General features: G+C 41.5%; 1 protein-coding gene across 1 annotated transcript; it reads left to right on the top strand.

Annotated features, from left to right (window-relative positions):
• Positions 1–2275: 2275 nt before the first annotated feature.
• Positions 2276–23332, top strand: SLC16A14 (solute carrier family 16 member 14). Its single transcript, XM_065411308.1, has 4 exons — positions 2276–2537; positions 6276–6419; positions 15181–16176; positions 23184–23332. Exons 1-4 carry the CDS (start codon positions 2276–2278, stop codon positions 23330–23332), a joined length of 1551 nt encoding a protein of 516 aa, XP_065267380.1.
• Positions 23333–25111: the final 1779 nt, after the last annotated feature.

Raw genomic sequence — 25111 nt, 5'->3', positions numbered from 1 at the left:
ATCACACATATACTTTAAGTTATGCATTTAATCTCTTAAAAGTAGCTATTGTTTCAAGAATCATATTATACTATTAAATGGAGTACGTGGAAGACCACCAGAAATTGTTTCACTGTTTCTAATATATTTTCTTTTGTTTGTTTCTGAAGCCACTTTCTGTTTCCATTTCTTCAGGGTGGAGAGAGAAAAAACACACCTTATCTGGTAACTTGTACCACTAAAGTTCCCAGTCTCCATGGAAACCTCTGTGGTGCTCCATAGTATTGTAATATTTCAATACGTCACAGGATAAATGGAGAGCTGGTTCTGCATCTTGACTCGTTCAGTTAAAAATTGCCTGTGGAGTCACTTGAAATTATTTTTATTATTTCTGGGTTGTGCTCTTCATTTGTGGGGACTAAAGAACAAACCAAACGTCAATTTAATTTATTTGAGACCAAGTCCTCCATACCTTGTGCACCCAAACCTTCCCTCTGTGCTAGATTCTGATCTACACTGACATAAATTTGGAGTAACTCACTGATCTCAGTGGAGTTACTATGGATTTACAACAGCATAACTGAAAGCCTAACAATATAATTATACACCTCTACCCCCATATAACGCGGTCCTCTGGAACCAAAAAATCTTACTGCGCTATAGGTGAGACCGCGTTATATCGAACTTGCTTTGGCCCCCCTGCTCCTTGTCCCCTGACCGCCCCCTCCACAGACCCCCATCCCTAATCACCCCCAGGACCCCACCCCCATCCAAGGCCCCTGCTCCCTATCCCCTGACTGCCCCGCCCCCTGACAGGCACTCACCGGCAGCAGCGGGAAGCGGAGCAGCCCGGCCCCAGGCCGCTCCACTCCGCCAGCTCCCAGCCGCGGCGCTCCGCTTCCCGCCTCAGGTGAGTACGGGGGGCCTCCTTTCCCCAACCTCCCCGCACTCACCGGTGGCGGGAAGAGGAGCGCCCCGGGGCTGGGAGCTAATGCGCTGATCCGCAGGAGCGCTGCTTTACCGCGTTGCATGCGAACCCGTGTTATAATCGGGTCACGTTATATCGGGGTAGAGGTGTATATCATACTGACTTTAATCGGACCTTGAGTTATGCAAGGAAGGTAAGATCAGGCCCCTGCTCTATAATTTATGTAAGCAAAACATCTCGAAGATCACGGAATCTAAATATTTTTTCATTATTTTCTTCTTTCACCCTTGTCCCATCAATACGAAAAATAATAAATCCCAAGATTACCATTCTTTCTGCAGAGAAAAGCAATAGTAATCTGATTTATCTTTTTTTATTTCCTTTTTATTAAAAGCTTTATAATTTTGAACACAAAGACACAATCTACTTGTGGATCTGGGCCAAAGTGACAAACAAGGCAAATTATAGTCAACACACATACATTGCATAGATAAGTACAAAAACCAGAAAGATACAAGCAATACACACACAGAGTGTATGGTTTTCCATGCATTTTATATATAAACTTATTGAAATGCTGTTATTTTACTGAAAACCACATGAAGGACACATTGAAACGCAATTGTGAAAATATGGCTATGGTCCAAATTTGTTATAAAACTGTTTCACTTTTAAAAAAATCATGATCTAAATCGTGCCCCAAGCCCTCCATGTGTAGCTCTCATCCCTCCCACATGGGAGAAAGGGGTACCATTCACCTCTGCAATACCATCCCTGCTTCCTGAAACCCAGGAATGTGTGGGGGAGTGGAGTAGGCAGGGCTATCCTGAGCCTGGCTAAGAGAGATGAACATCATAATCCCACAGATTTTCTCATGGAAAAGCAGTACGTAGAGGTGGTCAAAAAAAAATTAGAGCTTCAAAAATGTAAATTTTCAAAATATTTCAATAAAAAAAATAAAGAAGAAACTTTGAAAAAAATGTTTGTAAAATCCCCCTCCCCCATTTTTGGAACTATAGAGCTGGTTGACACTTTGTGACTTTTCAAAATGTTGAAAATGCAAAACAAATTCAGAAATATTTGTGCAACATTTTTTCATTTTTTTACCAGCTCTAGCAACATAGATCTAGCCGGAGGCTCTCTTACCTATTTACTTGTAGAAGTGGAGTTAAGTTTGTGGCTGAATAATACTGCCCTGTGGTCCCCATACTGTTCCTGTATGCAGAAACCCCAACAAATGCTGGAAAATAGGTTGGGGAACTAGTTTCATCTAAACTGTTAAAAAATAAAAACTATTACAAAGCTGTACCTGTTTTCTGTGCATACTGAAAGCATTTATTTTGTTTGTTTCAGAATACTGTGGGGAAAATGTGCACCACTCAAGAAGATATTGGATATGATTTTGAAGATGATTCAAAAGATAAGACGAAGACACTTAAGCCTAATCCAAACATTGATGGCGGATGGGCTTGGATGATTGTGCTTTCTTCCTTCCTTGTACATATACTCATCATGGGGTCACAAATGGCCCTTGGAATACTTAACATGGAATGGCTTGAAGAATTCAGTCAAAGTCGAGGCTTGACTGCATGGGTTAGCTCCCTTAGCATGGGTATTACATTGATCGTAGGTATGTTCCAATATAATTATATTGCAAAACTGTATAGGTTTAACATAGTATTCTCCCCCCATGCCAAGTATTTTCTTGCACTATTCAAATATGGTAACTGAGTAGGCCATAGTGTTCTTGGACTGTAGTTTTAAAGTCACGAGGCCAAATTCAGTTGTCTACCATAGCAACTGATTTGGGCTGTGGGGCTAAAAATAGCCCCGTAGACATTCCCACTCGGGTTGGAGTCCAGGCTTCAAGCCCCTTCTTCTGGAACTTGGGCTCCAGGCCGAGCTCTAAGGTCTTCACTGCTACTCTTAGCCCTGCAGCCCAAGCCACGCAAGCCTGAGTCAATTGACCTTGGGTCTAAGACTTGGCACCACCGGCTTTTCTTTGCAGTGTAGACATACGCTGGCATGTGAGCCATGTAGTCAGAGGGAGGGAGGGAGTAGCAGTGAATCTGGGGGGAAACAACAGTGAGGCGAGGAGGAAGAGCAGTAGGCAGTCATGTAACATATATCTGAGTGGTGCCAGCTAACTGCCTGTTGGGTTGGTCTGGGCTGAATCAGTTGGCAGAAGGATCAGGAGTGGGAGAAAAATAATAGTCCCTCCAAAAAGCTTGGAATCTGTCTTAGAGTCTACTTGGGAGGTCGAGAGGTAAGGCTGGAAGGAACAGAATTAGGGACTGATTCTTCACTATCTGATGCTTTGTGCTGTCATTTACACATGTGCAAAGTCTTATACCCACTTTACACAAGTGTAAAAGTTAGCACAAGGTGCAAGGCAGTGTAGAATCATATTTAGAGTCTGTCTGAGGTGTGTACCACTAGAAAGAACAACCTGCCTGGAAGAGGGGAGGCTTGGAGAAGATGGAAGAGTCCCTAAAAGACCCCAAAATATTAGTGTAGCTGGGTCCCATTAAGTCTTAGTTCAACCCAGAAAAAACTGGTATATTCTCTGCTCGACGTAAGGTGAAATGTCTGTCGATATTGTTGGAGTTAGGTGTACACATCCTACATGATTAAACTCTGTGCAATCTCAGTTACTTCAATGGGGTGCCAAGGAGTCCAAGTCAAGGCAGGATTTGACCAAACCCCACAGAGGGCAAGGTAAATCTTGAATCATGGTAGGACAGTCCACATTTCCCTGTATCTTCCTAATACTCAGAAACTGTAGTTTATTTTTGGTCTTCAAGAATGAAAGGCAAACAAGTAACTAAAATATCTTTTAGTTGAAATATTGTCAATCATTAATAATTAACAATGAAGATAATTTGGGATAAAATTAAGTTCCAAAGTCACAAAGGCTTATAATAGTTAAAATGTCATTAAAATCACTAACGCTCTCAGAGCAGCTTCAACCACTTATCCTCTGTGCTTATTTACATATTTCTTTGTCAGAGTTTTACAGACAGGCCTCTTATTTTCAGCTGAGTGGTGGGATGCACCACCTGCCTCTGCAAAAGTTGATACCATCACTAATACTTAAATCAGTGCAGGGAATGCTGCTCTCTTTGCTATTTAAAGGATAGATAGATAGATAGATATTGACTTTCAGAGATCTGTACAGTGACTAAGCTAATCTAGATCAACAGGGTTGCAGAAGCATTTCCAGTCCTTCTCTACCTGCCAGGTGTATTTGTCTGTTGCATGTATGCCTGAGAGAGAGCTTTCCAGATCTGCACTCCCAGGGATATAAGGTGCCATATTTTGGCTGTTAAACAGACCACATTTATTTGTTCCCCCTTCACCTGAGTGTAAATAGATTATCCTGTAATACCTGTCACAGGCTCTGTGACACATTTATAAGGGTGGTTAAATAACAGCATCAAATGGGATCAACAGGACAAAGTGCCATGATAGATTAAACAGAAAGTTCTATGTAATCACAATCCATAACTAGCAGTGCAGCGCCATCCACTGAGTCTGAATCACTAACATCAACAGTTTAGGATCAATATTAGAAGACACAGTAGCAATTTAAAAGACTCTGACATCCTGCTGAATCTTATAATTTTGTTAGGTACTCAGGTACCTAGGTAGAATAAAGGCACAATTTTGTTAAATCAAATGCAGGAATCACATTAAAAAAGCAAAATATACATCTCATAAGCAAAGGAACAGGACTAACACGGCTGCTACTCTGAAGGATGTTTATGTGCAGTAATATCAACCACTGCACAAGATACAAATCTTACTTCATGCCTACTAAATACATAGCAGAGGACATTCTACAGATATGCATGCCCCTGAATGTGACAAAAGACTTATACTGTGGATGTTGTTTTCACTGTACATGGTGGAGTTCCTTCACCATGGTATTTGACAGTGGTTCATAGACTACTGTCATCTGCCTCCTCACTAAGTTTGCTGGGTGTCATGATGCTTGACATTTCTGAAAGTTGACGTGAGGATCAAGGATAGTTTAGAGTGAAACATCTGGGAAATGGATTACATCATTCACAAGTTTCCCAAATTTACAAGGTGTTGAGGGATGTACAGTATCCTTCAAAGAATGACCAGAATCAGCTTGATATGATTGGTTGCTAAATTATACTCTGTGACTTACCATTGGCAAATCCATGTGAGTAGGCATCTAGCTACTCAAATGTGCTACATTGGCAGTGGAGGTATACTGGGGTGTTGTAGCTGGCAGGCCCTAGATTTTAAGTGTCAGGGAGCTATTGAAAGGGTGTTCCAGAGGGCTCAAGAGTTTAGAATTAATTTTCCCTGCTGTCCAAAAGAGCCCATCTGTTGATCTTTAAGGCATGGAACAAGGCCCACCTTTTCTCAAGAATTTAGTTAATGGGGAATGGACCGATTATGTTATTAAATTCTATACATGCACCTAAGTCATAATAGAGTACATTTTATACATCAGTAAATAAATAAATAAATAAAAGTATCTCCACCTCTCCAGAGGCTGTGAAATAGCAACAAATCAAACTAAAGGGTGGATCTTTACTGTAAGATTTGGCCTTCATTTTCACACATTTTGAGACAGCACAATGTTTCTCAGCTGTACTGGATAAAATGTTTCATTTCAGCTGGATCATCTCACCTCTGGGAGAGAGAAAGCCAATGTGAATGTGGTCCCTGAGTTGAGCAAATCCTTCTTTAGAGCATGGAAGCAGACATTGCAACAGACAAATTAGTTAGTCTTCTGCTTAACTCACATCTTGCCTAATGAATCCCCTGAGGAATGTAGATTCAGTGGCTAGAATCTTCATTCCACCTGAGAGTACAGTGTGGGGGGAGGGGAATACTGCAGGTAGAGGGAGGCAGTTGCCGTTCCCTCATCCCAGAGGAGCAGGGGTTGGGGAGAGTAGCTGGGTCAGGGAAGCAGCTACACCATCACTGCGGACTTTCCTCTAGCAGAGAATTAAACTGCTAAGGGGGAATTCTTTGCTGACCGTTTTTCGTTAATTTGGTTGCAGCAGCATGAAGTGGATTTAGGAGCAGGATTCTGTGGTCTACTAAGCGTTTGCATTATCATAAGCCACTGCAGGTGAAATAAAGAACTTTGAATTCAGGTATTGGCAGAGTTATTAGCCAAGGGCCTAGAGGGGTTAACTGAATGACATTTTTGAGGGCCTAAAGGGGTTAACAGGAAAAAAATAATCCTTTTAATTGCATTTAACAATTTCAATTACACTGTTTCATATTTTGTTTGAAAATGATAATTAAGGCTTTTAATAAGTTTCACAGTAAGGGCTTTACACAAACCTTTTAGCAAATTCTTCTTCATGTTCTGTGACAGGTCCTTTCATTGGTTTATTCATTAACACATGTGGGTGCCGCAAGACAGCAATAACTGGCGGGATCTTGAATGCCCTAGGCTGGGTATTGAGTGCCTATGCCTCAAATGTACATTACCTCTTCATTACATTTGGCGTGACAGCTGGTAAGCAATATTTATATTTGGAAATTCTTTTAAATAGTATCAGTGTCTTCTGGCAGTCCATTTGCTGAGAACATGAGAGAAGCTAAGATCGTTCTTGGGTCATTTTAATATTTGATTTTTTTAAAACTTCTGATAAAGGGAAATGCCATTTAACAATTTTTCTTTTAGTTTATTCAGCTTGCACAGTCAGACTAATGTTATTGTGCTATAGTTTTAGACATAATAGGCAAGGTTCTGCTCTCACTTTGAGGTCAGTGGAGTTATTCCAAATTAATACTGATGCATGTGATAGATTGTAGTCCAATGGGCCTGATTTTTATTCCACACCATTTTTACATTAGTGTAACTCCATTGTCTTTAACAGAATTATACCAGTGAAAGTGAGAGCAACATCAGATCAAATGGCTATTTTTGTCATGCAAGTTCTATCATACAGCATGTGAAGATGTTTTGTCAGTAGTGGGATGGCATAGAGGTCACCCAGCTATGCCACCTTTCAGTCAGGGATGGCACCACAGGCTGATCCTGCCTTGGTTTATAAACAAGTCCAGAAAGACTTTTTTTAGTCAGAGGGCACCCCCTCTTCCAAGGGTCTCATTTATTAGTAACAGTCATAAGCATAACTAGGACCTTACTCAGATACAGCGGGGGCATTTGTCATCTCAGGCTCAGTCCAGCTAGTTCCTTCCTTCAAGACACTCTTCTTTCCTGTGCCTGGAAAGAGTTTCTTATTTTGTTCTGGAACCTTTCCCGGTTCCTTCTTTGGATTCCTCCTTTTCTGTGCTTCTTTAAGCAGGAGTCCCCAACTTGGAACTGCGCTGTATTCCCCCCCCCCCCCCTCCTTAAACTGAAGTTCCTCCCCAGCTCTCCTCTCTGAAAGTGGGTTCTTTTAATCAAATAGTCTGGTCCTTCTTAAGGTGGAGCCCTCAGTTCTTCTCTCTGGAGCTGAGTTGTGGGTTAGTCAGCTGTAGGGCCTTTGCCAGCTTCTCCCTCAGCTGGCACTTTCCCTTAATTAGCCCTCTAGGTGCTCCACAGATCAGCCTTTCCCTGCTGATGTCTCCTGGTGTCTGCTCTGATATGAGGGAGGAGACTACCTTTATGCTGGTTCCCTTCCCCCAGTTTATCCGCAATTTGTTGGGGGAGAGGGGAGCTCTGCCCCACCCTCTCTGAAAGACTCCTGGTCCTGGGCTCTTAAAGAGACAGTGATGGGATTTCCTCCCAAGCACCACTCATATATATAAATATATATATAACACACACACACACTTTATATCTATAGATATATCTACATGGGCTGACCTCTAGGCACAACTGCCTTTAAAGGGCAGACACAGCGCTATCACAAAGCTTCCCCCTCAAGAGCCAATCTATATCCAAAATGTAGACTCGATCAAAGTTATCATTTAGCCATGTTCCCCGAACAGGGAGGCACTTTTTGTTTAGCTGCTACCAGGAAGTCAACCAGTATGCTTGGCAATATCTTTATCATGGGAACAGTCCTTGGCAATAGCCTTATCTTCATCAGAAAAATTTAAGTAACCAGGATCTGAGGTTCTCTCTGTTGTAGGTAGCCCATAGGGTGCACGTGGTCATCCATAGTCCATGGCACGTCATAATTTAAACCATCGAACCTGTGTACCTAGATGGTAGAATCTCTTTGCCACCTCCTGTCTTGTTAACAGAACTGGTATTTCACCACAAATAAACTTTTCTGTGGTAGTGGCCTCCTGATCTTCTGGAGAGGAGTCTCCCTGGATGCACACATCCAAGTTAAGGATATCTCTGTTCAGGTTCAGATCCCTTTCAGGGTTTCCAAAAACCAGAGATTGCAGTGTTTTGCCCACAGCTTATAATATCTTACTTAGCAACACCCACTTTTGTTCTTTCTTCAGCCACACTATTTTATGGAGGATATTCAGTATATGAAAACCACCCTTATCTTCCTCCTCCTTCTTTGGGGTAGAGCTCTTCGGGTTTTTTTTAGCAAGGGTGTGGTTGTGGCTTTGCCTTGTAGCTTTGTCACTGTCCCATGTCTTTGGACCTATGGCCAGGCAGCTCTTAGCTTCAATCAGCTGATGTACCTCCTGGCTCAGTCCATCTTTTTGTTGTAGTGGCTTCACCCAGCATGATTCCAGTTCTTTTCACAAGGTGGTCACTTCAGCCTAGAGGCTCTCCAGCTCTTTACCTTTAGCCAAATTGGACTTCAAACCTGGTTGGACCTTAAGTTCTGGAGCTTAGTCAGTTCCTTATGCATCAACAAACACTACTATTTCTCAGTCTCTTTTTCAAGTCTGGGGTGAGCCAGCTTCTGTTCTTGCTGTATATTTGTGCTAAGATCCGGTCTCTGGTGGAGTGCATCTCTTCGAGTTCCTGCAAGGTCTCGACTTTTTGGCTCTCTACAGTGTTCAATTGTACCAGGTGTTCTGCTTTGTTCTTAACTGTAGCAATCTTTTCTTCTAGCTCTCCCTAGCTCTCCCCACTCCATTAGGGTTTGGGTTTGTTAGATAGCTGGTAAGAGGACCACTGCTATATTTGTGACTGATAATGCTAAGTCTTTCACTGGGCAGTGAGTCTGCCCATCAGAGAGACTCTTGCATAGATGCCAGCAGGTCCTGTTGCAGCTTCTGGTTACAGAGCTGCAGAGAGCTCAGCTCTTTGTCCTTCCTTTGCTGATTTGCCTTGATTTTGGTCCAGCTGTCATTGCAGAGAGCTTCATAGAATCATAGAATATCAGGGTTGGAAAGGACCTCAGGAGGTCATCTAGTCCAACCCCCTGCTCAAAGGAGGACCAATCCCCAGACAGATTTTTGCCCCAGATCCCTAAATGGCCCCCACAAGGATTGAACTCACAACCCTGGGTTTAACAGGCCAATGCTCAAACCACTGAGCTATCCCTTCCCCCCTTCTCTATCTGTAGCTGCTAATCTTCTTGCAGTGTGAGGATATACAGAAGGCCTAAAGGGGAATGGAATATTTTATGTACAAAAAAAGCACTGACAGTAGAAGGAAGCATATTGATAATTACCACCAGCAATACAGTAAACAAATTCTCCCTCTTTTTGGGCACAATCCAGCTCACATTGAAATAAGTGGGGGTCTTTCATTGTTTTCAGAGGAATCAGATCTGTAAAGTTTGTAAAGGTAAAGGTAAAGTTTTCAAAAGTGTCTTAGTAACTTAGGAGCAAAACTCTGATTTTTAAAAGGTGTTTAGGGGACTGTCTCATTGAAAGTCAGTGTGAAAATGCAGCTAACGAGTCTAAGGGTATGCCTAGACTTCGGTCACAGAGTGTGACTGCATCTTGAGAAGACATACCCGAGCTAGCTTTAATCTAGCTAGCTTGGATACAGGAACAGTGAAGCCGAAGTGGCACGGGCTTCAGCGTGGATTAAACACCCAAGTAATTACCCAGGGTTCAGGGCAGGCTTGTATAGCCTACACTGAATCTTGTGCTGCGGTGTACCAGTACCCAAACTAGCTAGATTAAAGTTAGCTTGGGTGTGTCTACATGAGATGCAATCACAGCTCAGACTGCGGTGTAGACATAGACATACCCAAAGTGATCTAGGGTATGTCTACACAACATTTTGCAGAGAGCCTCCCAGCCTGGGTTGACACATTCTGTCGATCTGGGCTGGGAAGCTCACTCCAAAATGCTGTGTAGACATACTTTAGGTGCTCCTAAAAAATTTACCCCAGACCTTATGAACAAAGACCCAGATTTATGCTAGTTTAAAAACACCACCTTGTTTTATATTGTTCTTTTGCTTTCTGGGAAGAGAAACTAACTAGGAAAACCTCCCTAATTTTGATTAAAAAGTTGCAGTTAAAAGAAGGGACCAATATGAACTGCAGAAAATCTATGACCCAGAGGCTCGGAAAACTTCTGTGCTTCCCAAATTTGATGCTAGACAGAGGACCAGATTGTACTTCAATTAGACCCTTTTAACCACAGCCTAATCTCAAAAGTATCTCATAAGTGTAACTGCAAACTGAATTTGACATCGTGTTTTCATTGTTGTCTCAAGACAGAAAAGAGTATTAGAGAGTGAAATTTGGAACTTCTGTCCAGTGGGAAATTCTAACAGTTCAGCATTTGTTTTTGTTCCAAATTGGGATGAAAAATTGAAATTAGGAATTTTTTCATGTAACAATTCCATGAAATTTTTTTGTCTGTTTCAAAATTTTTGATCAAAATGAAACATTTTGACATCCCCAAATCAAAATGTTTCATTTCAGTTTAGTGAGCTGACTTGAAACACTTTGCTTTGAATCAGTTCAATATTAAAATGCATTTTCCCATAGTGGCACATTGCCTTATGGGAGTTGTAGTTCAGAAGCATGATGCCCCCATTCTCCCTAATGGCCAGACTCCATCTCCCATAATGTACCAATGGTCACAACAGACATGTGACTTCCATGATGCCTGGTTAGAGGCAAAAGTCACGTTATGCTATGGGACATGTAGTCCTCTAGGGAGCCTGTCCTGTAGGAGAGAATGAGGGCCTGAACTACAACTCCCATGATGCAATGTGCTGATAGAGAATTGCAGTTTAAAATTTTCCAGGTCAGTTCAAAATACAAGTCTCCTGATTCTGATCAAACCAACCCAAAATGAAATATTTCATTTAGATTTTCCCAGCAGAAAATCAAAATTTTTCAGCAAACTTAAATTTCATTTTCTGTAGAACAATCATTCTGATGGAAAATTCCCAACTGGCTCTAATTTTTTATTATTATTTATTTGTTGAGACATAGTTTGAAAAAAAGCAATGGAGCTGACTGACAAGATATAGGGCCTGATCCTATAGTTCTTGTGAAGTCAACCCTCCCTTTGGTTACAACTGGAGTTTTGCCTGTGTAAAAGCTACTTGATTTGGCCACGTAATATAACTGGTATACCATGAACTAAATCCAACCCTGGTGTAACTTTACTGAGATGCAGCCAAACCTTTTTACCATACCACATAATTTCTCTTGCTCTCTCTCAGAAAATGATATAGGGATGTCAGTTAACGGGAAAACCCTTTACACTTTTAATGAGCACAGTAGAAGAATATAAATTGGTATATGTATATACACTGAAATGAAGGATTTGTAGCAAGCCTAAGAGATGACTAAACTTATAAAGGTGGTGATATGCTGAGGGTGAGGACTACATCTTTACAGCACTATACCATAAGCAAAAATCCTTTACGTACAAAAAAAGTCTCTATTTGCATAGACAGAGGAAGAACATAAGCCTTTGTTGAGCAATGGCTTTAGTACACCAAAGGTGTCAGTAGGATGCCAGTGGTGATGAAGTTTCTTGTAGAGAACTGGCGGCTGCTGGACTGCCTCCCCAGAACAGGATGGAATGACACCACACCCAGAATCTGGTTCAGGCTCTTTTCCCCAGGGCTTTAGCTTTATTATTTCTACAGAAAGCTAGCACAGCACATCAGTCATCCCCACCTCTTACTCCAGAGTTTTCTACAAAGGCCTACTGTTCCCTGCAGGTTTCCACTCTACAGGACACCTGCCTGAGAATTATTCACAAACCCTCCTCTTCCCCCTTACCCCCCAATCCAGGGGCTTCCTGCCAGAGCCTTCTTGCTCCTGGAAGCTCTTGCCTCAGTTCTCCTACCAGCTCTCTGCCTGGGAGTTACCCTGTTCTAGAGACCAAACTGCTTCCTATAGTTTCTCTTTTAGTTTCACAACTGTCTCCCAAATGGCCTACTTGCTGGCTTTCATAATCATCACCTGATCCCCAGCTTTTCAGTCTCAGCTGGGAGGTAGCTGAATCATCATAGATGAGTCTGGGCCCAACACCCCTTAAGGGGTCAGCTGCCCTGTGACAAGGACTGTCTTGCTAAACTCATTAAGACATGTAAGGTCTGACATAACTTAGTCACATATTGTAGATTGTTGTAACTTCTCAGATGCTCTGAGCTTTTAACACACTGGTTGTCTGTCACAAACTAGAGTACCTCTAATCCCAGAATCCCTCATCAGGAGGTAGTTATTCACAGCTGTGAGACAGGATGGCAGAAATGACTGCAAGGAATAATTAAGGAACAATTTTTGTGTTTCTTATCTGAGCAACACTTCCATTGAAGAGGCTCTGGATGTAATGCCTCTGGAAAGATGTGTTTGCAACATGAAGCAAGGTGTAGTTCAGGCTCTCGCTGAGCTCAACTGGAGGAAAAAAGATTTGATTTTTGGTCTTTCCCAAAAGGATAAATCAGAAACTACAAGTTGTGTGGAAAAAGCCAAGAGTGATGAATATGGACAAAAGAAATCTTTTTGGAAATTTTGGTGAGATCTAAATGAAGTTGCCTATCCCCAAAAATCCTTTAAAGAAATTTCCACAAAATCTGCAGAATTTCTGTAAAGAATTTTCTTCTGCTTTTCTATTCTACTTGGTATCATTTTATTGATTCTATTAGAGATCACAATGATATCAAAACAGTGATGTATAATTAACTCTCATCAGGGCAGGGACCCTTGCCTGTACGACTCTTTCCTTATATCTGGAGTACCCTTAGGTACAAATGAATCAATTCTCTTTTTTTCATCCTGTCCAAGGAAACCAGACCAAAACTGTTGAACTGCAGAATGTAATATGTAGAAATAAATAGCTAACATGAAAACCATATCTGTGTTCTCTAGAGAAATCTGACTGGATGTTTCAAATGAGATTGAGAAGAACTGAGACACTCTCAGTGGACTAATTCTGGTAAAAAATTGGGGTCAGGGATATTCCCCTGCAATGCCATGAGACCTCTCTTCACTGCAACACCAAAAAAGGTCCCCACACCTGTTCTCTTCTCTCCATTGCCCTTAAAAAAGGCCCCCAGCACTTACTTACCTTGGCCTCCTACTAGCGGTGCAGTTTTTGACTGGCTCCCATCCTGTGCTGTAGTGTTCAGGTGGCTCATTGCATGCCCACCCTCCTGCTAATGCAGGGGTTCTCAAACTGCGGGTTGGGACCCCTCAGGGGGTCACAAGGTTCTTACATGGGGGGTCGCGAACTGTCAGCCTCCACCCCAAGCCCCGCTTTGCCTCCAGCATCTATAATGGTGTTAAATATATAAAAAGTGTTTTTAATTTATAAGAAGGGGTCATACTCAGAGGCTTTCTATGTGAAAGGGGTCACCAGTACAAAAGTTTGAGAACCACTGTGCTAATGTCATCAGTTTATTTTTTTTCTCTTCCCAACTCCTCTTGATGTACAGTCTTTCTAGACCCCCCCCTATTTCCAACAAACTCCTCCAATGTCTTCTCCCCAACTCCTAGGCTCATCTCCATGAATCTCCCCCAGTCTCTCCCATCTTTCTCCCCAGACTCATTCTAACCTTCTCAACTCAAAGCCCCTTATTCTCTCTTCCCCAAACTGCCTCTCACCCCAGGCTCTTTCACCTCCCCCACATCCTTCCAGCTTCTTGTCCCTTTCCCAAAATATCCCTCTTGGTTTCCCCTATGTCCTCTCCAGTGCCTGTGCACCCCAACAGCTGTCTCCCCTTTGTCCTGGCCCCACACAGGGCTGCCCAGAGGATTCAGGGGGCCTGGGGCAAAGCAATTTCGGGGGCCCCTTCCATAAAAAAAAGTTGCAATACTATAGAATACTATATTCTCGTGGGGGGCCCTGTGGGGCCTGGGGCAAATTGCCCCACTTGCCCCCCCCCCTCTGGGCGGCCCTAGCCCCACATCCCCCATAGCTGTGTCCCCTGGTTTTGGCCTAAGGGAGGGGAATAGAGGGAGCCACGCCCATTCAGCTCCTCATAGGTGGAGGGGAAGGGCCCATATAAGGACCCTGCCATGCCTGTCCAGCAATGGGAGAAGGGGGGACAGAGAGCCCTCTGTTGGCAGGAGGGTACTATTACAGCTGCCACACAGCCTCAAGTCCTATCTATTAGCTGATGTGGTAATATCTTTTATTCTTAGCTTCTCCTCTCTGTCCTCTCCCCTACACAGCCAGCAAAAATCAGGGGGCAGAGAGGGGGCAAAGGGAATGGCATTGTCAGCCCCCTCCCTCACAGCCTGAAAGTCAAGGGGAGATGTTCCCCTCTGTCATCTCCTGTGATTACACCTGTCTATACTGTGTTGCATGCAGTGTTGCAATGGGCTTTGGATCAGTTATCAAAAGCAGCCCATGGAGTTATAAAATGTGTCCTACAGTTACCCCACCCTGTAGTTGCAAAGTGAGGAAAAAACTGACTAGCTGCAGGTTTTTTCACTCGTTAACTTAAAAATCAAGCAATTTCTATTTTCTGTCAAATAAGATACAGGTACAAGCAAATATTATGGCTGTATGCATATACAATTGAAAATTAAAATCTATGTACATTTATTCCCACCTCTACCACTGACTTGCTGCATAACCTTGGGCAAGTTACTTGGGACCTGATTTTCAGAAGTGCTGAGTGCTCACAGCTCCTGATGATGTCATATTGACATATGACTGCTCAACACCTCTGAAAATATCTACAGCCATTAGCCTCAATATGGCTCAGTTTTTCTATATGTAAAATGGGACAATACCTACTTTTCAGGGATTAATTAATTCGTGTTTGGAAAGTACTATGAATACTGGATTAAAGTAAATGATAAATGAAAAGTATTTATTTATTATATTTATATAGAAATTAGGTATAGCCCTTGTATTACTGGTATGTTGCTAATGTGACTCTTGCTGCTGCAGAGTTTGGGCATCCCTGCTGTATACCTTGCTAAATCTGGATGATTTCAGTAGAGTAGCATGTGATGTTTTTATTTTCACAGGTGTTGGGAGTGGCATGGTTTATCTTCCTGCAGTGGTCATGGTAGGACAGTATTTTCAGAAGAGAAGAGCACTAGCTCAGGGACTTAGTACCACTGGAACAGGGTTTGGAACATTTCTAATGACCGTTTTACTGAAGTATCTGTGTAAGGAATTTGGATGGAGGAATGCAATGTTCATCCAGGGTGCTGTGTCTCTGAACCTGTGTGTCTGCGGAGCGCTCATGAGGCCACTTTCTTCCACGAAGGATGCCAATGAAAAGGGTGTTGAGAGAAACGATAGTGAAGATTATCATGCAAAAGCTCTGTTCCACTCCGCAAAGCCCATAAAATCTAATGGGATATTACACGAAGAGCAAGAGGAAAAAGAAGGGCCAGCTAATGACAAAGTGCTTGATAACGTTCAAGCTATGGAGTGCAAAGGTAAAAGCAGACGTGGAAAGAATTTGTATGCTCTTTGCATTCTTAAGAGAGTGAGCCAGCTGACTGTTACAATCAAGAAGGGGTTTGGAACATGGTATTCCAGCTACTTTGGGGCTGCATCACTTTTTACCAATAGAGTATTTGTGGCTTTTGTGTTTTGGGCATTGTTTGCATATAGCAGCTTTGTTATTCCTTTTATTCATCTTCCAGAAATTGTCAAACAGTATAATTTATCCACACAGAATGATGTGTTTCCTTTGACCTCGATTATAGCCATAATTCATATATTTGGTAAGGTGATCCTTGGAATTATCTCTGATTTACCCTGCATCAGTACTTGGAATGTCTTCCTGATAGCTAACTTCACTCTTGTCATCTGTATTCTTATTCTGCCATTAATGCATACATATATTGGCCTGGCAATGGTTTGTGCCCTAATAGGATTTTCCAGTGGGTATTTTTCTCTAATGCCTGTTGTGACTGAAGATTTAGTGGGGATAGAGCACCTTGCAAATGCTTACGGCATCATCATTTGTGCCAATGGGATATCTGCACTGCTAGGACCACCGTTTGCAGGTAAATAGTTCAAGTTTCAAATCAACATACATCTGTGACTATATCTGAATTATTATATATTTGTGATATTATAATAATGTGGATAACAAAATTACAGCCGCTCCGGCTCTGATTAATGTCCCATTTTACATGTATGTGTTTACAGAATACATTCCGCACCCTCAGTACAAACTGCCATCCTTGCAAGTCATTCTAGCTCTGTTACAAACTGTCATTTTTATGGTACATTGTTTAATATAATTGTATATACAAATTTTCTAGCATAGAAAGGGTTAACATATTTACTCCTGTGTTTTGTGTATCACAGTTTACACCTGCAGCGTGCATATTTCCAGATGAGAAATCTGCTGTAGTAGGGGTTGCCACTGTGCATCACGGGAGGGAGATTTCATCGTGGGGGAGCACAGACTGGTTTGTACCATCACCTTCTATGGTGGGTCCACCAGGTAGATTTAAATTGTGTTTGTGCTCCAGCAGCACAGGCTGCCCAATGGATGTGCTGATAGAGCTCATCAACAGCTGCCTTGGCTTTGCCCAATTATCAGACAACACTGTCCAATTTTGGGACTGTACTGCATGCTGCTCCCTCGCTCCTGGGAGAAGTGAAGTTGCAGGCATTGCTACAGCTCTCCTCAAATGAACTTGGAGGGAATCAAGCCCCTTCATTGTAAGTTATCCAGTACAAATGAATGTGGAGTCGCGTAACAAAAATACTCCCTAAAAATAATACTTTGGCCCAGACGGTGACTGTCTTTTTTGGATGTATGAGTCAGAAGAAAGCAATAAGGTGCAATGGGTCATCTTCAGTCGGGGATAGCATGGACACTGAACTGGGCTAGAGCCACCACCAGCATTGGGGGAGCTATAGTCCCTCTCTCTTCCTCTGTACCTGTCAGCCGTGCTGGAATAATGTAGACGAGAGCACATGCTGAATCCTTTCAAAGGGTAGCAAAACTACAACTCTACTGTGCATTCTCCCAAACCCTGTCAGCCAGAATTGAGCCCAGTAAGAGTTAACATGCCCATGTCTCAGGGGAGAATTTGGCCTTTAATAAAAAAAAAAAGATACAGTGATTGCTCTAAAACAGCTAGCCCTTCTGCTTTTATATTATGAACCAATGTGGATAACATGGTAACAGGAGTTTATTTTGTGTTTCAAACCTTTTGAAACAATCTGAATGCAGAATTGAATTGCATCAGTCAAGGAATTGAGGTTGACGTATGGGCTGTCACTGTGCTAACCTCATACTTCTTGAGAAAGATCTTAGAAGGAGTTTATCTCTATGTGGGGTCTTAAAAACCTTGTTTTCCTTGAACAAGAAATGTGGACAGCTCATTGAAATGTGCTTGTACAAACAGCAGTTGGAACAGTGTCCTGACTTAACCTGCCTGACACAGATGTGGTATCAAGCATTCCAAAGAGGAAATAGTGAGGTGATAGCTAAGAGTAAGTGAAACAACAGCGGGCTTTAAGTTTCAGTGTTATTTTAGCTCAGACCTGTTAGATGCAGGTTGTGGCAGGTATATAATTTTGGGCCCAGCATTGGTTAGCTTCTGCAAATTTGAGCCCTACTTCATTCTAAACTTTCAGTGGAGAGAATGAAGCTATTTTTAGAGATTGTTCAATATAGAAAACATATTGCATTCCAAGTTTTTAGGTGATCTACCACAATCTTAATATTGTTAAGTAATATTGTTATTTATTACTTGAGCTCAGAACACCAGGATGTGAAGATATACAGAACAAGTTCTTCTATGTTTTCTAAAATATCTCTTTTCAGTAAAACTGCAGCATTTAAAGCCATTTCTCATTGGAACATGTCTGCCAGAAGACTTGCTTGTGTTGATCCTGGGCAGAATTTTAATAATTTAAACTCAATTTCTCCTCTTCTAGAGGCACATGTTCCATAGGAGCCAGCATATCCCCAACACAGGGTGGTGTTAGCCACAAATTTGTATGGCCAGAGCTGCATTGGCAGTTGTTCTATAATTGTCCTTTATGGGGTTTCCTGAGAAGCATCTAATTCAGGCCACTGTCTGTGAGAGGATATGGAGCAGATGGAACACTGATCTAACCTAACAGTACAAATTCTATGTATTGATTCAGTGCATCTCTTCAGAAGTATCTGTTAGCAGCATTCCTATGAGCTCTGGCCACAAACTAAAGCTTCCCCCAGTAGAAGACTTGAGGGAGTTACACAGGGTCACCTGGAGCCCACAGCTCCAACCCTAAAACTTCCAGAATCTCAAGGAATATAAACCCAAATCCCAGTTTATTAACAGTAACAGAGGGAAACAAATTAAAACAAAACAAACAAAAACCAGGCAAATCCCATACCCTGAAACTGGGCTCTTTTGTTAGGCTCTTTACTACAGGCCATTGCTAAACAAGAGCTTGCCCCACACTGATTTCCCCTGACATCTCTCTTAAGCTTAAACTAGTTGCTGAATGGTTGGGCTGTCACGGGGTATGTCAGCTGGGCCAAATAATCCACCATCTGCGCCAACTGCCTCATACAACCAATAAAATTGTTGCATGCAAATTAGCTATAGCATAAGGGTGGTGATTGGTTAAGTTTCCTCTGCTATCACAATGGTCTAGACTCTTGGTATGGCATAGATACATGCCCTACTGTCACACAGGTGTAATTTGTAAAGTCAAAATGGTTGAGAACTTAAAAATTAGATGGCAACAAAGCACAAATCCCAGTGATGATTGAACCTGCTGGTATTCTAAACAAAAAGAGCTCTCAACCATGCGTGTAGCTGTTTCCATTGCTTTACACTGACGCAACAGACATTTTAGGCTTCATGGTGACACAGACAATCCAGGAATCTTATTACAAGACTGTTATATAGATAGTGGAGAGGGTTCCTAGGCTGCACACCTGTTAAAGGAATAGCATGCTACCACACTATTTATCTACCCTATTTGTATGAAATCCATCACCACAGCATCAGAAGAAGTCCTTATAGACATTAATATATTTATCTTTATAACACTCCTGTAAAGTAGAGAAGTATTATCCTCATTTTACAGATGAGGAAACTGAGGCACAAAAATAAGGTAACTAGTCCAAGTTCACACACAAAAATCAGAAGTAGAGTCAAAAATTAAACTTAGATCCTCTGGGTCTCAGTCCAGTATCCTAACCACAAGCATTTAACACCCACAAGTTCAATTGCCATTGGTAGTAGGTAGCAGGAAGAGGTAATGTCAGGACCGGCTCTAGGCACCAGCAAACCAAGCACATGCTTGGGGCAGCACAGTTTCAGGGGCGGCATTCCGGTCACCTTTTTTTTTTTTGTGCTCTCGGAGTTTGTTTTATTTTTATTTTTTTGCTTAGGGCGGCAAAAAACCTAGAGCCGGCCCTGGGTAATGTACGACTCCTTGCACCAACTTTTATTAACCTGGCCCCATGATTGACTCACTCAAGAACATAAGACTTGAGTAGTGTAATGTTTTAAATTTACTTTAAATTTTTTTTCTTTTCAATAGTCTTATGATATAATTAACCAAAATTACATTTTTGCTTTCAATACCAGAGAGTAGTTTCATTACATAAACATTTATTGTGTAACTAGTATTAAATGCGACATATATTATGTAAGGTTATTTTCTTGAAGGCGGAAAATGATATTATTTCCAACATTTGGTCTAAATAATGTACAGATCAAGAGTCTTATTCATGAGACAATTTTTCAAACTATTCCACAGAAACTGTATCTTCCTGTGGGAATAGTGACAGTACTTTGCATGTTATAGAGCATTTCATCAGAAGATTTGACTATGTTTTACAAATATTAATTAGTTATCACAGCTACCCAGTGATTTGGGTAAGTATTTTATACCCATTTTACATTTGGGTAAACTAAGCCACAGAAGAATTTATTGAATGCACAAGATCACACAATGAGTCAATGGCACAACTGGGAATAGGACCCAGGACTCTTCTTTAACTATTAGACAATACTCTCTCCTTTGGAAAATAGAGAAGATGGTGGACTGTACTTTTTCCTCTTTGTCCCAGTAAATTTTATGCTTTGTTAATTCAGCTGTTTTTTCCCTCATGAACAAAGTTAACCTCTTAATTGTGCAATATGCCGGGCATAATTCCAAGCTGAGGAGTAGAGGAAGAGGGGTGCCAGCAGGGAACAGAGCAAACAAAAAGAGAAGAGGAGATACCTATGCAGTGATACATAAGGCAAATTTGTGAAGTCATATTTAAAAGAGATTGTAGAAGTTACAGCAGCCCAAGTAAAAGGGTCACACATTCTGACAACTTACATGTGTGTTTACGCCATAATTAATTAATTCCCATTGAGCTAATTGGGAATTTTATCTGACTGAAGACTACAGAATTGGGCTCTTCATAACTTGGGCTCAATTGTATCTTCAATCAATCATATGCAACACCCAGGGCCGGCTCTACTATTTTTGCCGCCCCAAGCAGCGCGCCGAATTGCCGCCGCCGACGGTGGGGGCAGTCCGTGTGCCGTTAGGGCGGCACGCGCGTTTCCGCAGTGGCAGCAATTCGGTGGCAGCTTCTGTCTTCAGCCAGAAAACAGAAGCCGCCGAATTGCCGCCTTGGGCAGCTGAACATAGAAGCTGCTGCCGAATTGCCGCCGCTGCGGAAACGTGCGTGCCGCCCTAACGGCACACAGACTGCCCCTGCCGTCCGTGGCGGCAATTTGGCGCGCTGCTTGGGGCGGCAAAAACACAGGGACTGCCGCCCCTTGCAGTTTGCCGCCCCAAGCACCTGCTTGGAATGCTGGTGCCTGGAGCCGGCCCTGGCAACACCAATTAGAACGAATTCTATGGTCCTTGTTAAGACAAAACTCCCATAAACTTCAAAGGGAGTTCCATCTATGCAATGACTGTCGGATTGGGCCTATTGACTTCACCGGGAATTTTATGCATGTATTCAAGTGCCCATGTTGGCCCTCTGTATTTAGTACCAACTCCATCACCTACAAAATCACATACATATACCGTAGCTGGGGTAAGTAAAATAAACTGGGTAAAATTCACCCTGTGCACAGTGCTGGCATGAGTCCTACATGTAAGTTAAACCTTCATGCTTCCCTTTGCACAGAGGTGAATTTCACCCACAGAGTTTTTCTGGACTACTGAGTTAGCAGTCCTGACAGAATAGATTTTTTTCCATTTAAAATTATTTCCTTCACCTTTTCTTTATTATAATCAGAATTTTAAAAAACAACATGCAGAAGTGGCAGGGACAATAAGGGTCAGAGAAAGAAGAACAATTAAATAGGGTTAGCCAAGCCAGCCCCCTTTGTACTCAGAGGGACGTTAGAAGCAATTTGCTTTATTCCTATCTCTAGCTTCTGGTATAGGATTTATATTTGTTGTTTGGGCTGGAGTTGATGAAGATTGGAGAAACAGAAGCATTCAGAATTTGGCGATCTAGCTTTGCTATTGGGATTTATGTACCAAACAAGGATCAAAATCATACATGAAAGAAATCTGAATAAAACAGAAGGTTTGAGTTACAGACTTTAGCAAATGAACAGTGTAGGGTCTTCAGATACATGTATCACACATCCAGAGACTTATGGGAGCCTAGGACTAATTTAGTCTACCGGAGTTTTGAATTTTTGAGTCATTCACTATCTGTGACTTGTTCTAGAGCTTGGATGGAGGACTGAAAACATCTCCACTTACTATTTACATAGTTAGGATGGTATAGCAGATTGAACAGGAGTCTGGGAGCCAGGAGCTCCTAAAGTCTAATACCACCTGTGCAACTCACTCACTGTATGGCTTGGGGTAATTACTTACAATGTAAGTTTCCCATCTGTAAACTGGGATAGTAATACTGATCTTTCAATATACGGCCTGATTCTCCACTGCCCTGTACCTTGTATAACCATTTATACCTGTGCAAATGTGAATGTAAAACAGTCATTCTGATTTAGCAGCATTTTACATCGATTTTCCACGGGTGTAAATGACTATACCAGGTGCAAAATAGTGGAAAATCAAGCCTGTAAAGTGCTTTGTAAATGTTAAATATTAAATTAAATACTAAATATCAGTCGAGTCAGATCCTTACCGTAAATCAGTGTAGCTCCACTGAAGTCAATGAAACTATGCTGATTTACACCAGCTGAGGATCGGGGTGTTCCCCAATGCCTCTGTAGTACAACAACATGTTTTTAAGTTTACTTATAGTTAACACATTCATTGACAAAACTGATCTTTTCACAGTTTGCTATTCTTTATTCCAAGAAAGGAGACTGGATACAGTTATTATTATTAGTAGTAATTTGATCACATTTTTCTAGCTATGTGAAAACATTGGCAAAAACAAGATTGGATTAAGGCAGGAAGATTCCAAGTGGAGGGGCCTATGTTTATAGAAAGAATCTATAAACATAGGCCCCTCCACTTGGAACCTTCCTGCCAGACTTCTAAGATGGACCCTTGTTTTCACTCACACCTGAGTCCTGGCTCTTTCTGGTAAGTAGGTAGCCCAGTCCAAACTCCCATTCAACCTTGTGGTGCATCACAGCCTGATGCTCTCCCTCTGAGACACTCGTGTTTTCTGGCCCTGGATCCCAAGGATTCTGCCTTAAGCTTCCCCGGCCAAAATGTTTTGAAAGTCCTAACTCCCTATACCTCACTTCAGACTGGGAGTGAAATTCTCCCTTATGGAGAGGACCATCAAAAGGCCTGTGCATATCCGAAACCCCAATTTTGAGGATTTAAATGGTATATAAGTGATGCATAGGCCATGGGTTGGCTTTCTGCATAGGACTGAATAAACCACTGGTTTTTGTTAGTTCATGTCTATTTTTATTGTCTAGCGATGGAGACAATTTCCACTTCTTTTTTTTTTAAGAAAAAATTCGTGACTTGAATGAAGTGTCACATAATAGGATGCATTCATGAGATAAATATGCAGTGGTTTTTTTTTAACATTCCTGTTTTATGTTTCTCTCATATGCTCTCTACTGAAAACTATCTTGTCCTTGTTTTGCAGGTTGGATCTATGACATCACACAAAAATATGATTTTTCTTTTTACATATGCGGTTTGCTTTACATGGTAGGAATAATCGTTTTACTCATCCAACCTTGTATTCAAAAGAAACAATCAAAAGATCAACCCACTGATAACACAAAAGTATAGTTCAATTTATGGAATGTTTTGAAAAGTATGTGTTAGGTTCATGTCTCTGTTATATAGCAGTACAAAATTGTTATTCTTATAAGACCAACTGCATTGAAGAGTATCACAGTGAATAATGAATGAGCTGCAAAGTGCTGATATTAAATAATTAGTGGAAATGTGCTTGTAAAAGCAAGTTTACTGTCACACTTACGATTCTTGGCTTTAGAACTGTCTCTTTAACAAATACAGATGTTAAGAGCTTTCCAGATGCAATATCACTATTTTTATATTTGGTCAGTGGTTGAAACATTAGTTTTGATTCTTAACTCATGTACAACAGTTTTACACTGATGAAACTATTGACTGCAGTGCAGTTACTGCTGATTTACACTGGTGTGAGAGAAGAATCAGGCCTCACATGAATACTTTCCTACTCTATAGTCCAGCTGATCAGAAATGTATTGTTGAGCACAAGAAAATGGTTACATTTCTCATCCAGCTTCGCACGTGTGTCACTACAATACTAATAATAATTCAAGGATACACATAATTTAATATATTTAAAAGAATGTTTCTGTGATATAAAATTGAAAATTTCTTATATTTTTCTGAAAGCACTCTCCAGTCCAAGGAACTCTTTTTGATGTTTTGATTGCAGAACAAATGATCCATTCTCAGCTCATACGAGAAATGATAAATGAGGTACTTAAATATATTCTGATACCAAACAGCACTGAAGTAAAACAAACAAAACAACAAAAACTGGGGAAGGATGGGGAATATTAATGGGGTTCTGCAGCAGAAAGGATAGGCAGCAAAACTAGATGATTTATTGCAAGAGTCTATTAGAAAAGTTAATACATTCAGGTAGAGTTTATGGGCCTCCCAATTCTGATCTCAGTGCAGCCAGAGTCAACTTCAGTAGTTACTCCTGATTTACACTGGTGCAACTGAGAACAAAACCTGGCCCTTCCTATGATTCTAATTTTGTTTGCATTAGTTTTACACCTGTAACTACATTGGGCCAGACCCAATATATATTGGCATAGGTCCATTGACATCAGTGGAGTTATTCCTGATTTACATCAGTGTGAGATCAAAATCAGGTCCTGTGTGCTTAGAGCAAGACTTTGGAAGACTGAACTTGACCCTGGTTGCATTTTATTACCATACAGAAAAGGTAGGTCTACACTACGGGGGAAAGTTGATCTAAGCGCTGCAATTTGAGTTATGTTAGTAGCGTAACTCAAGTCGAGGTAGCTTAGATCTACTTATCACAGGGTCCACACTAGGCTATGTCAATGGGAGATGCTCTCCCGTCAACTCCCCTTACTCTTCTCGTTACGGTGCAGTACCGGAGTCGACGGGAGAGCGATCTGCGGTCAATTTAACGGGTCTTCACTAGACCCGCTAAATCAACCCCTGGTGGCTCGATCGCTGCAGCGTCGATCCACTGGTAAGTGGAGACAAGCCCAAAGAATTTTCCTATGTGCAGAACAACCCATTTAATAACTTTCTCTAGCTGATTTGTTGTAAGGGATGTCTGAGATCTGAGACAGCTACCAATATTCTGTTATGGCATGTCCAGTTTCCTAAGCCTGATACTTTGCAGGTGAAACATCTTACCAAGGATTTCTCAGACTGGAGGACGCTTCCAGAAAAAGTATGAAGTTACTGGCTACCTTACTTGTTTACACAGTTTACAATTGTAAAACATTTGTATTGCAATCCTTCCTCAGTTATTCATTGTTTAACCTAAATAACCAATTTCTCAGGGATAGAACTTGAGAACATTGG

Source organism: Emys orbicularis, chromosome 9 (assembly GCF_028017835.1).
Source record: "Emys orbicularis isolate rEmyOrb1 chromosome 9, rEmyOrb1.hap1, whole genome shotgun sequence".
Lineage (NCBI taxonomy): Eukaryota > Metazoa > Chordata > Testudines > Emydidae > Emys > Emys orbicularis.
The sequence above is the reverse complement of the archived record's forward strand: the minus strand, read 5'-3'. Positions and strand labels throughout refer to the sequence as shown.

What these genes read in the sequence shown, in the direction of transcription:
- SLC16A14 (XM_065411308.1), top strand. Translation starts at nt 2,276, where the DNA reads ATGTGCACCACTCAAGAAGATATTGGATATGATTTTGAAGATGATTCA. An exon ending in GGGTATTACATTGATCGTAG is followed by an intron (nt 2,538 to 6,275) that starts GTATGTTCCAAT and finishes GTTCTGTGACAG; the next exon opens with GTCCTTTCATTGGTTTATTC. An exon ending in TACATTTGGCGTGACAGCTG is followed by an intron (nt 6,420 to 15,180) that starts GTAAGCAATATT and finishes TTATTTTCACAG; the next exon opens with GTGTTGGGAGTGGCATGGTT.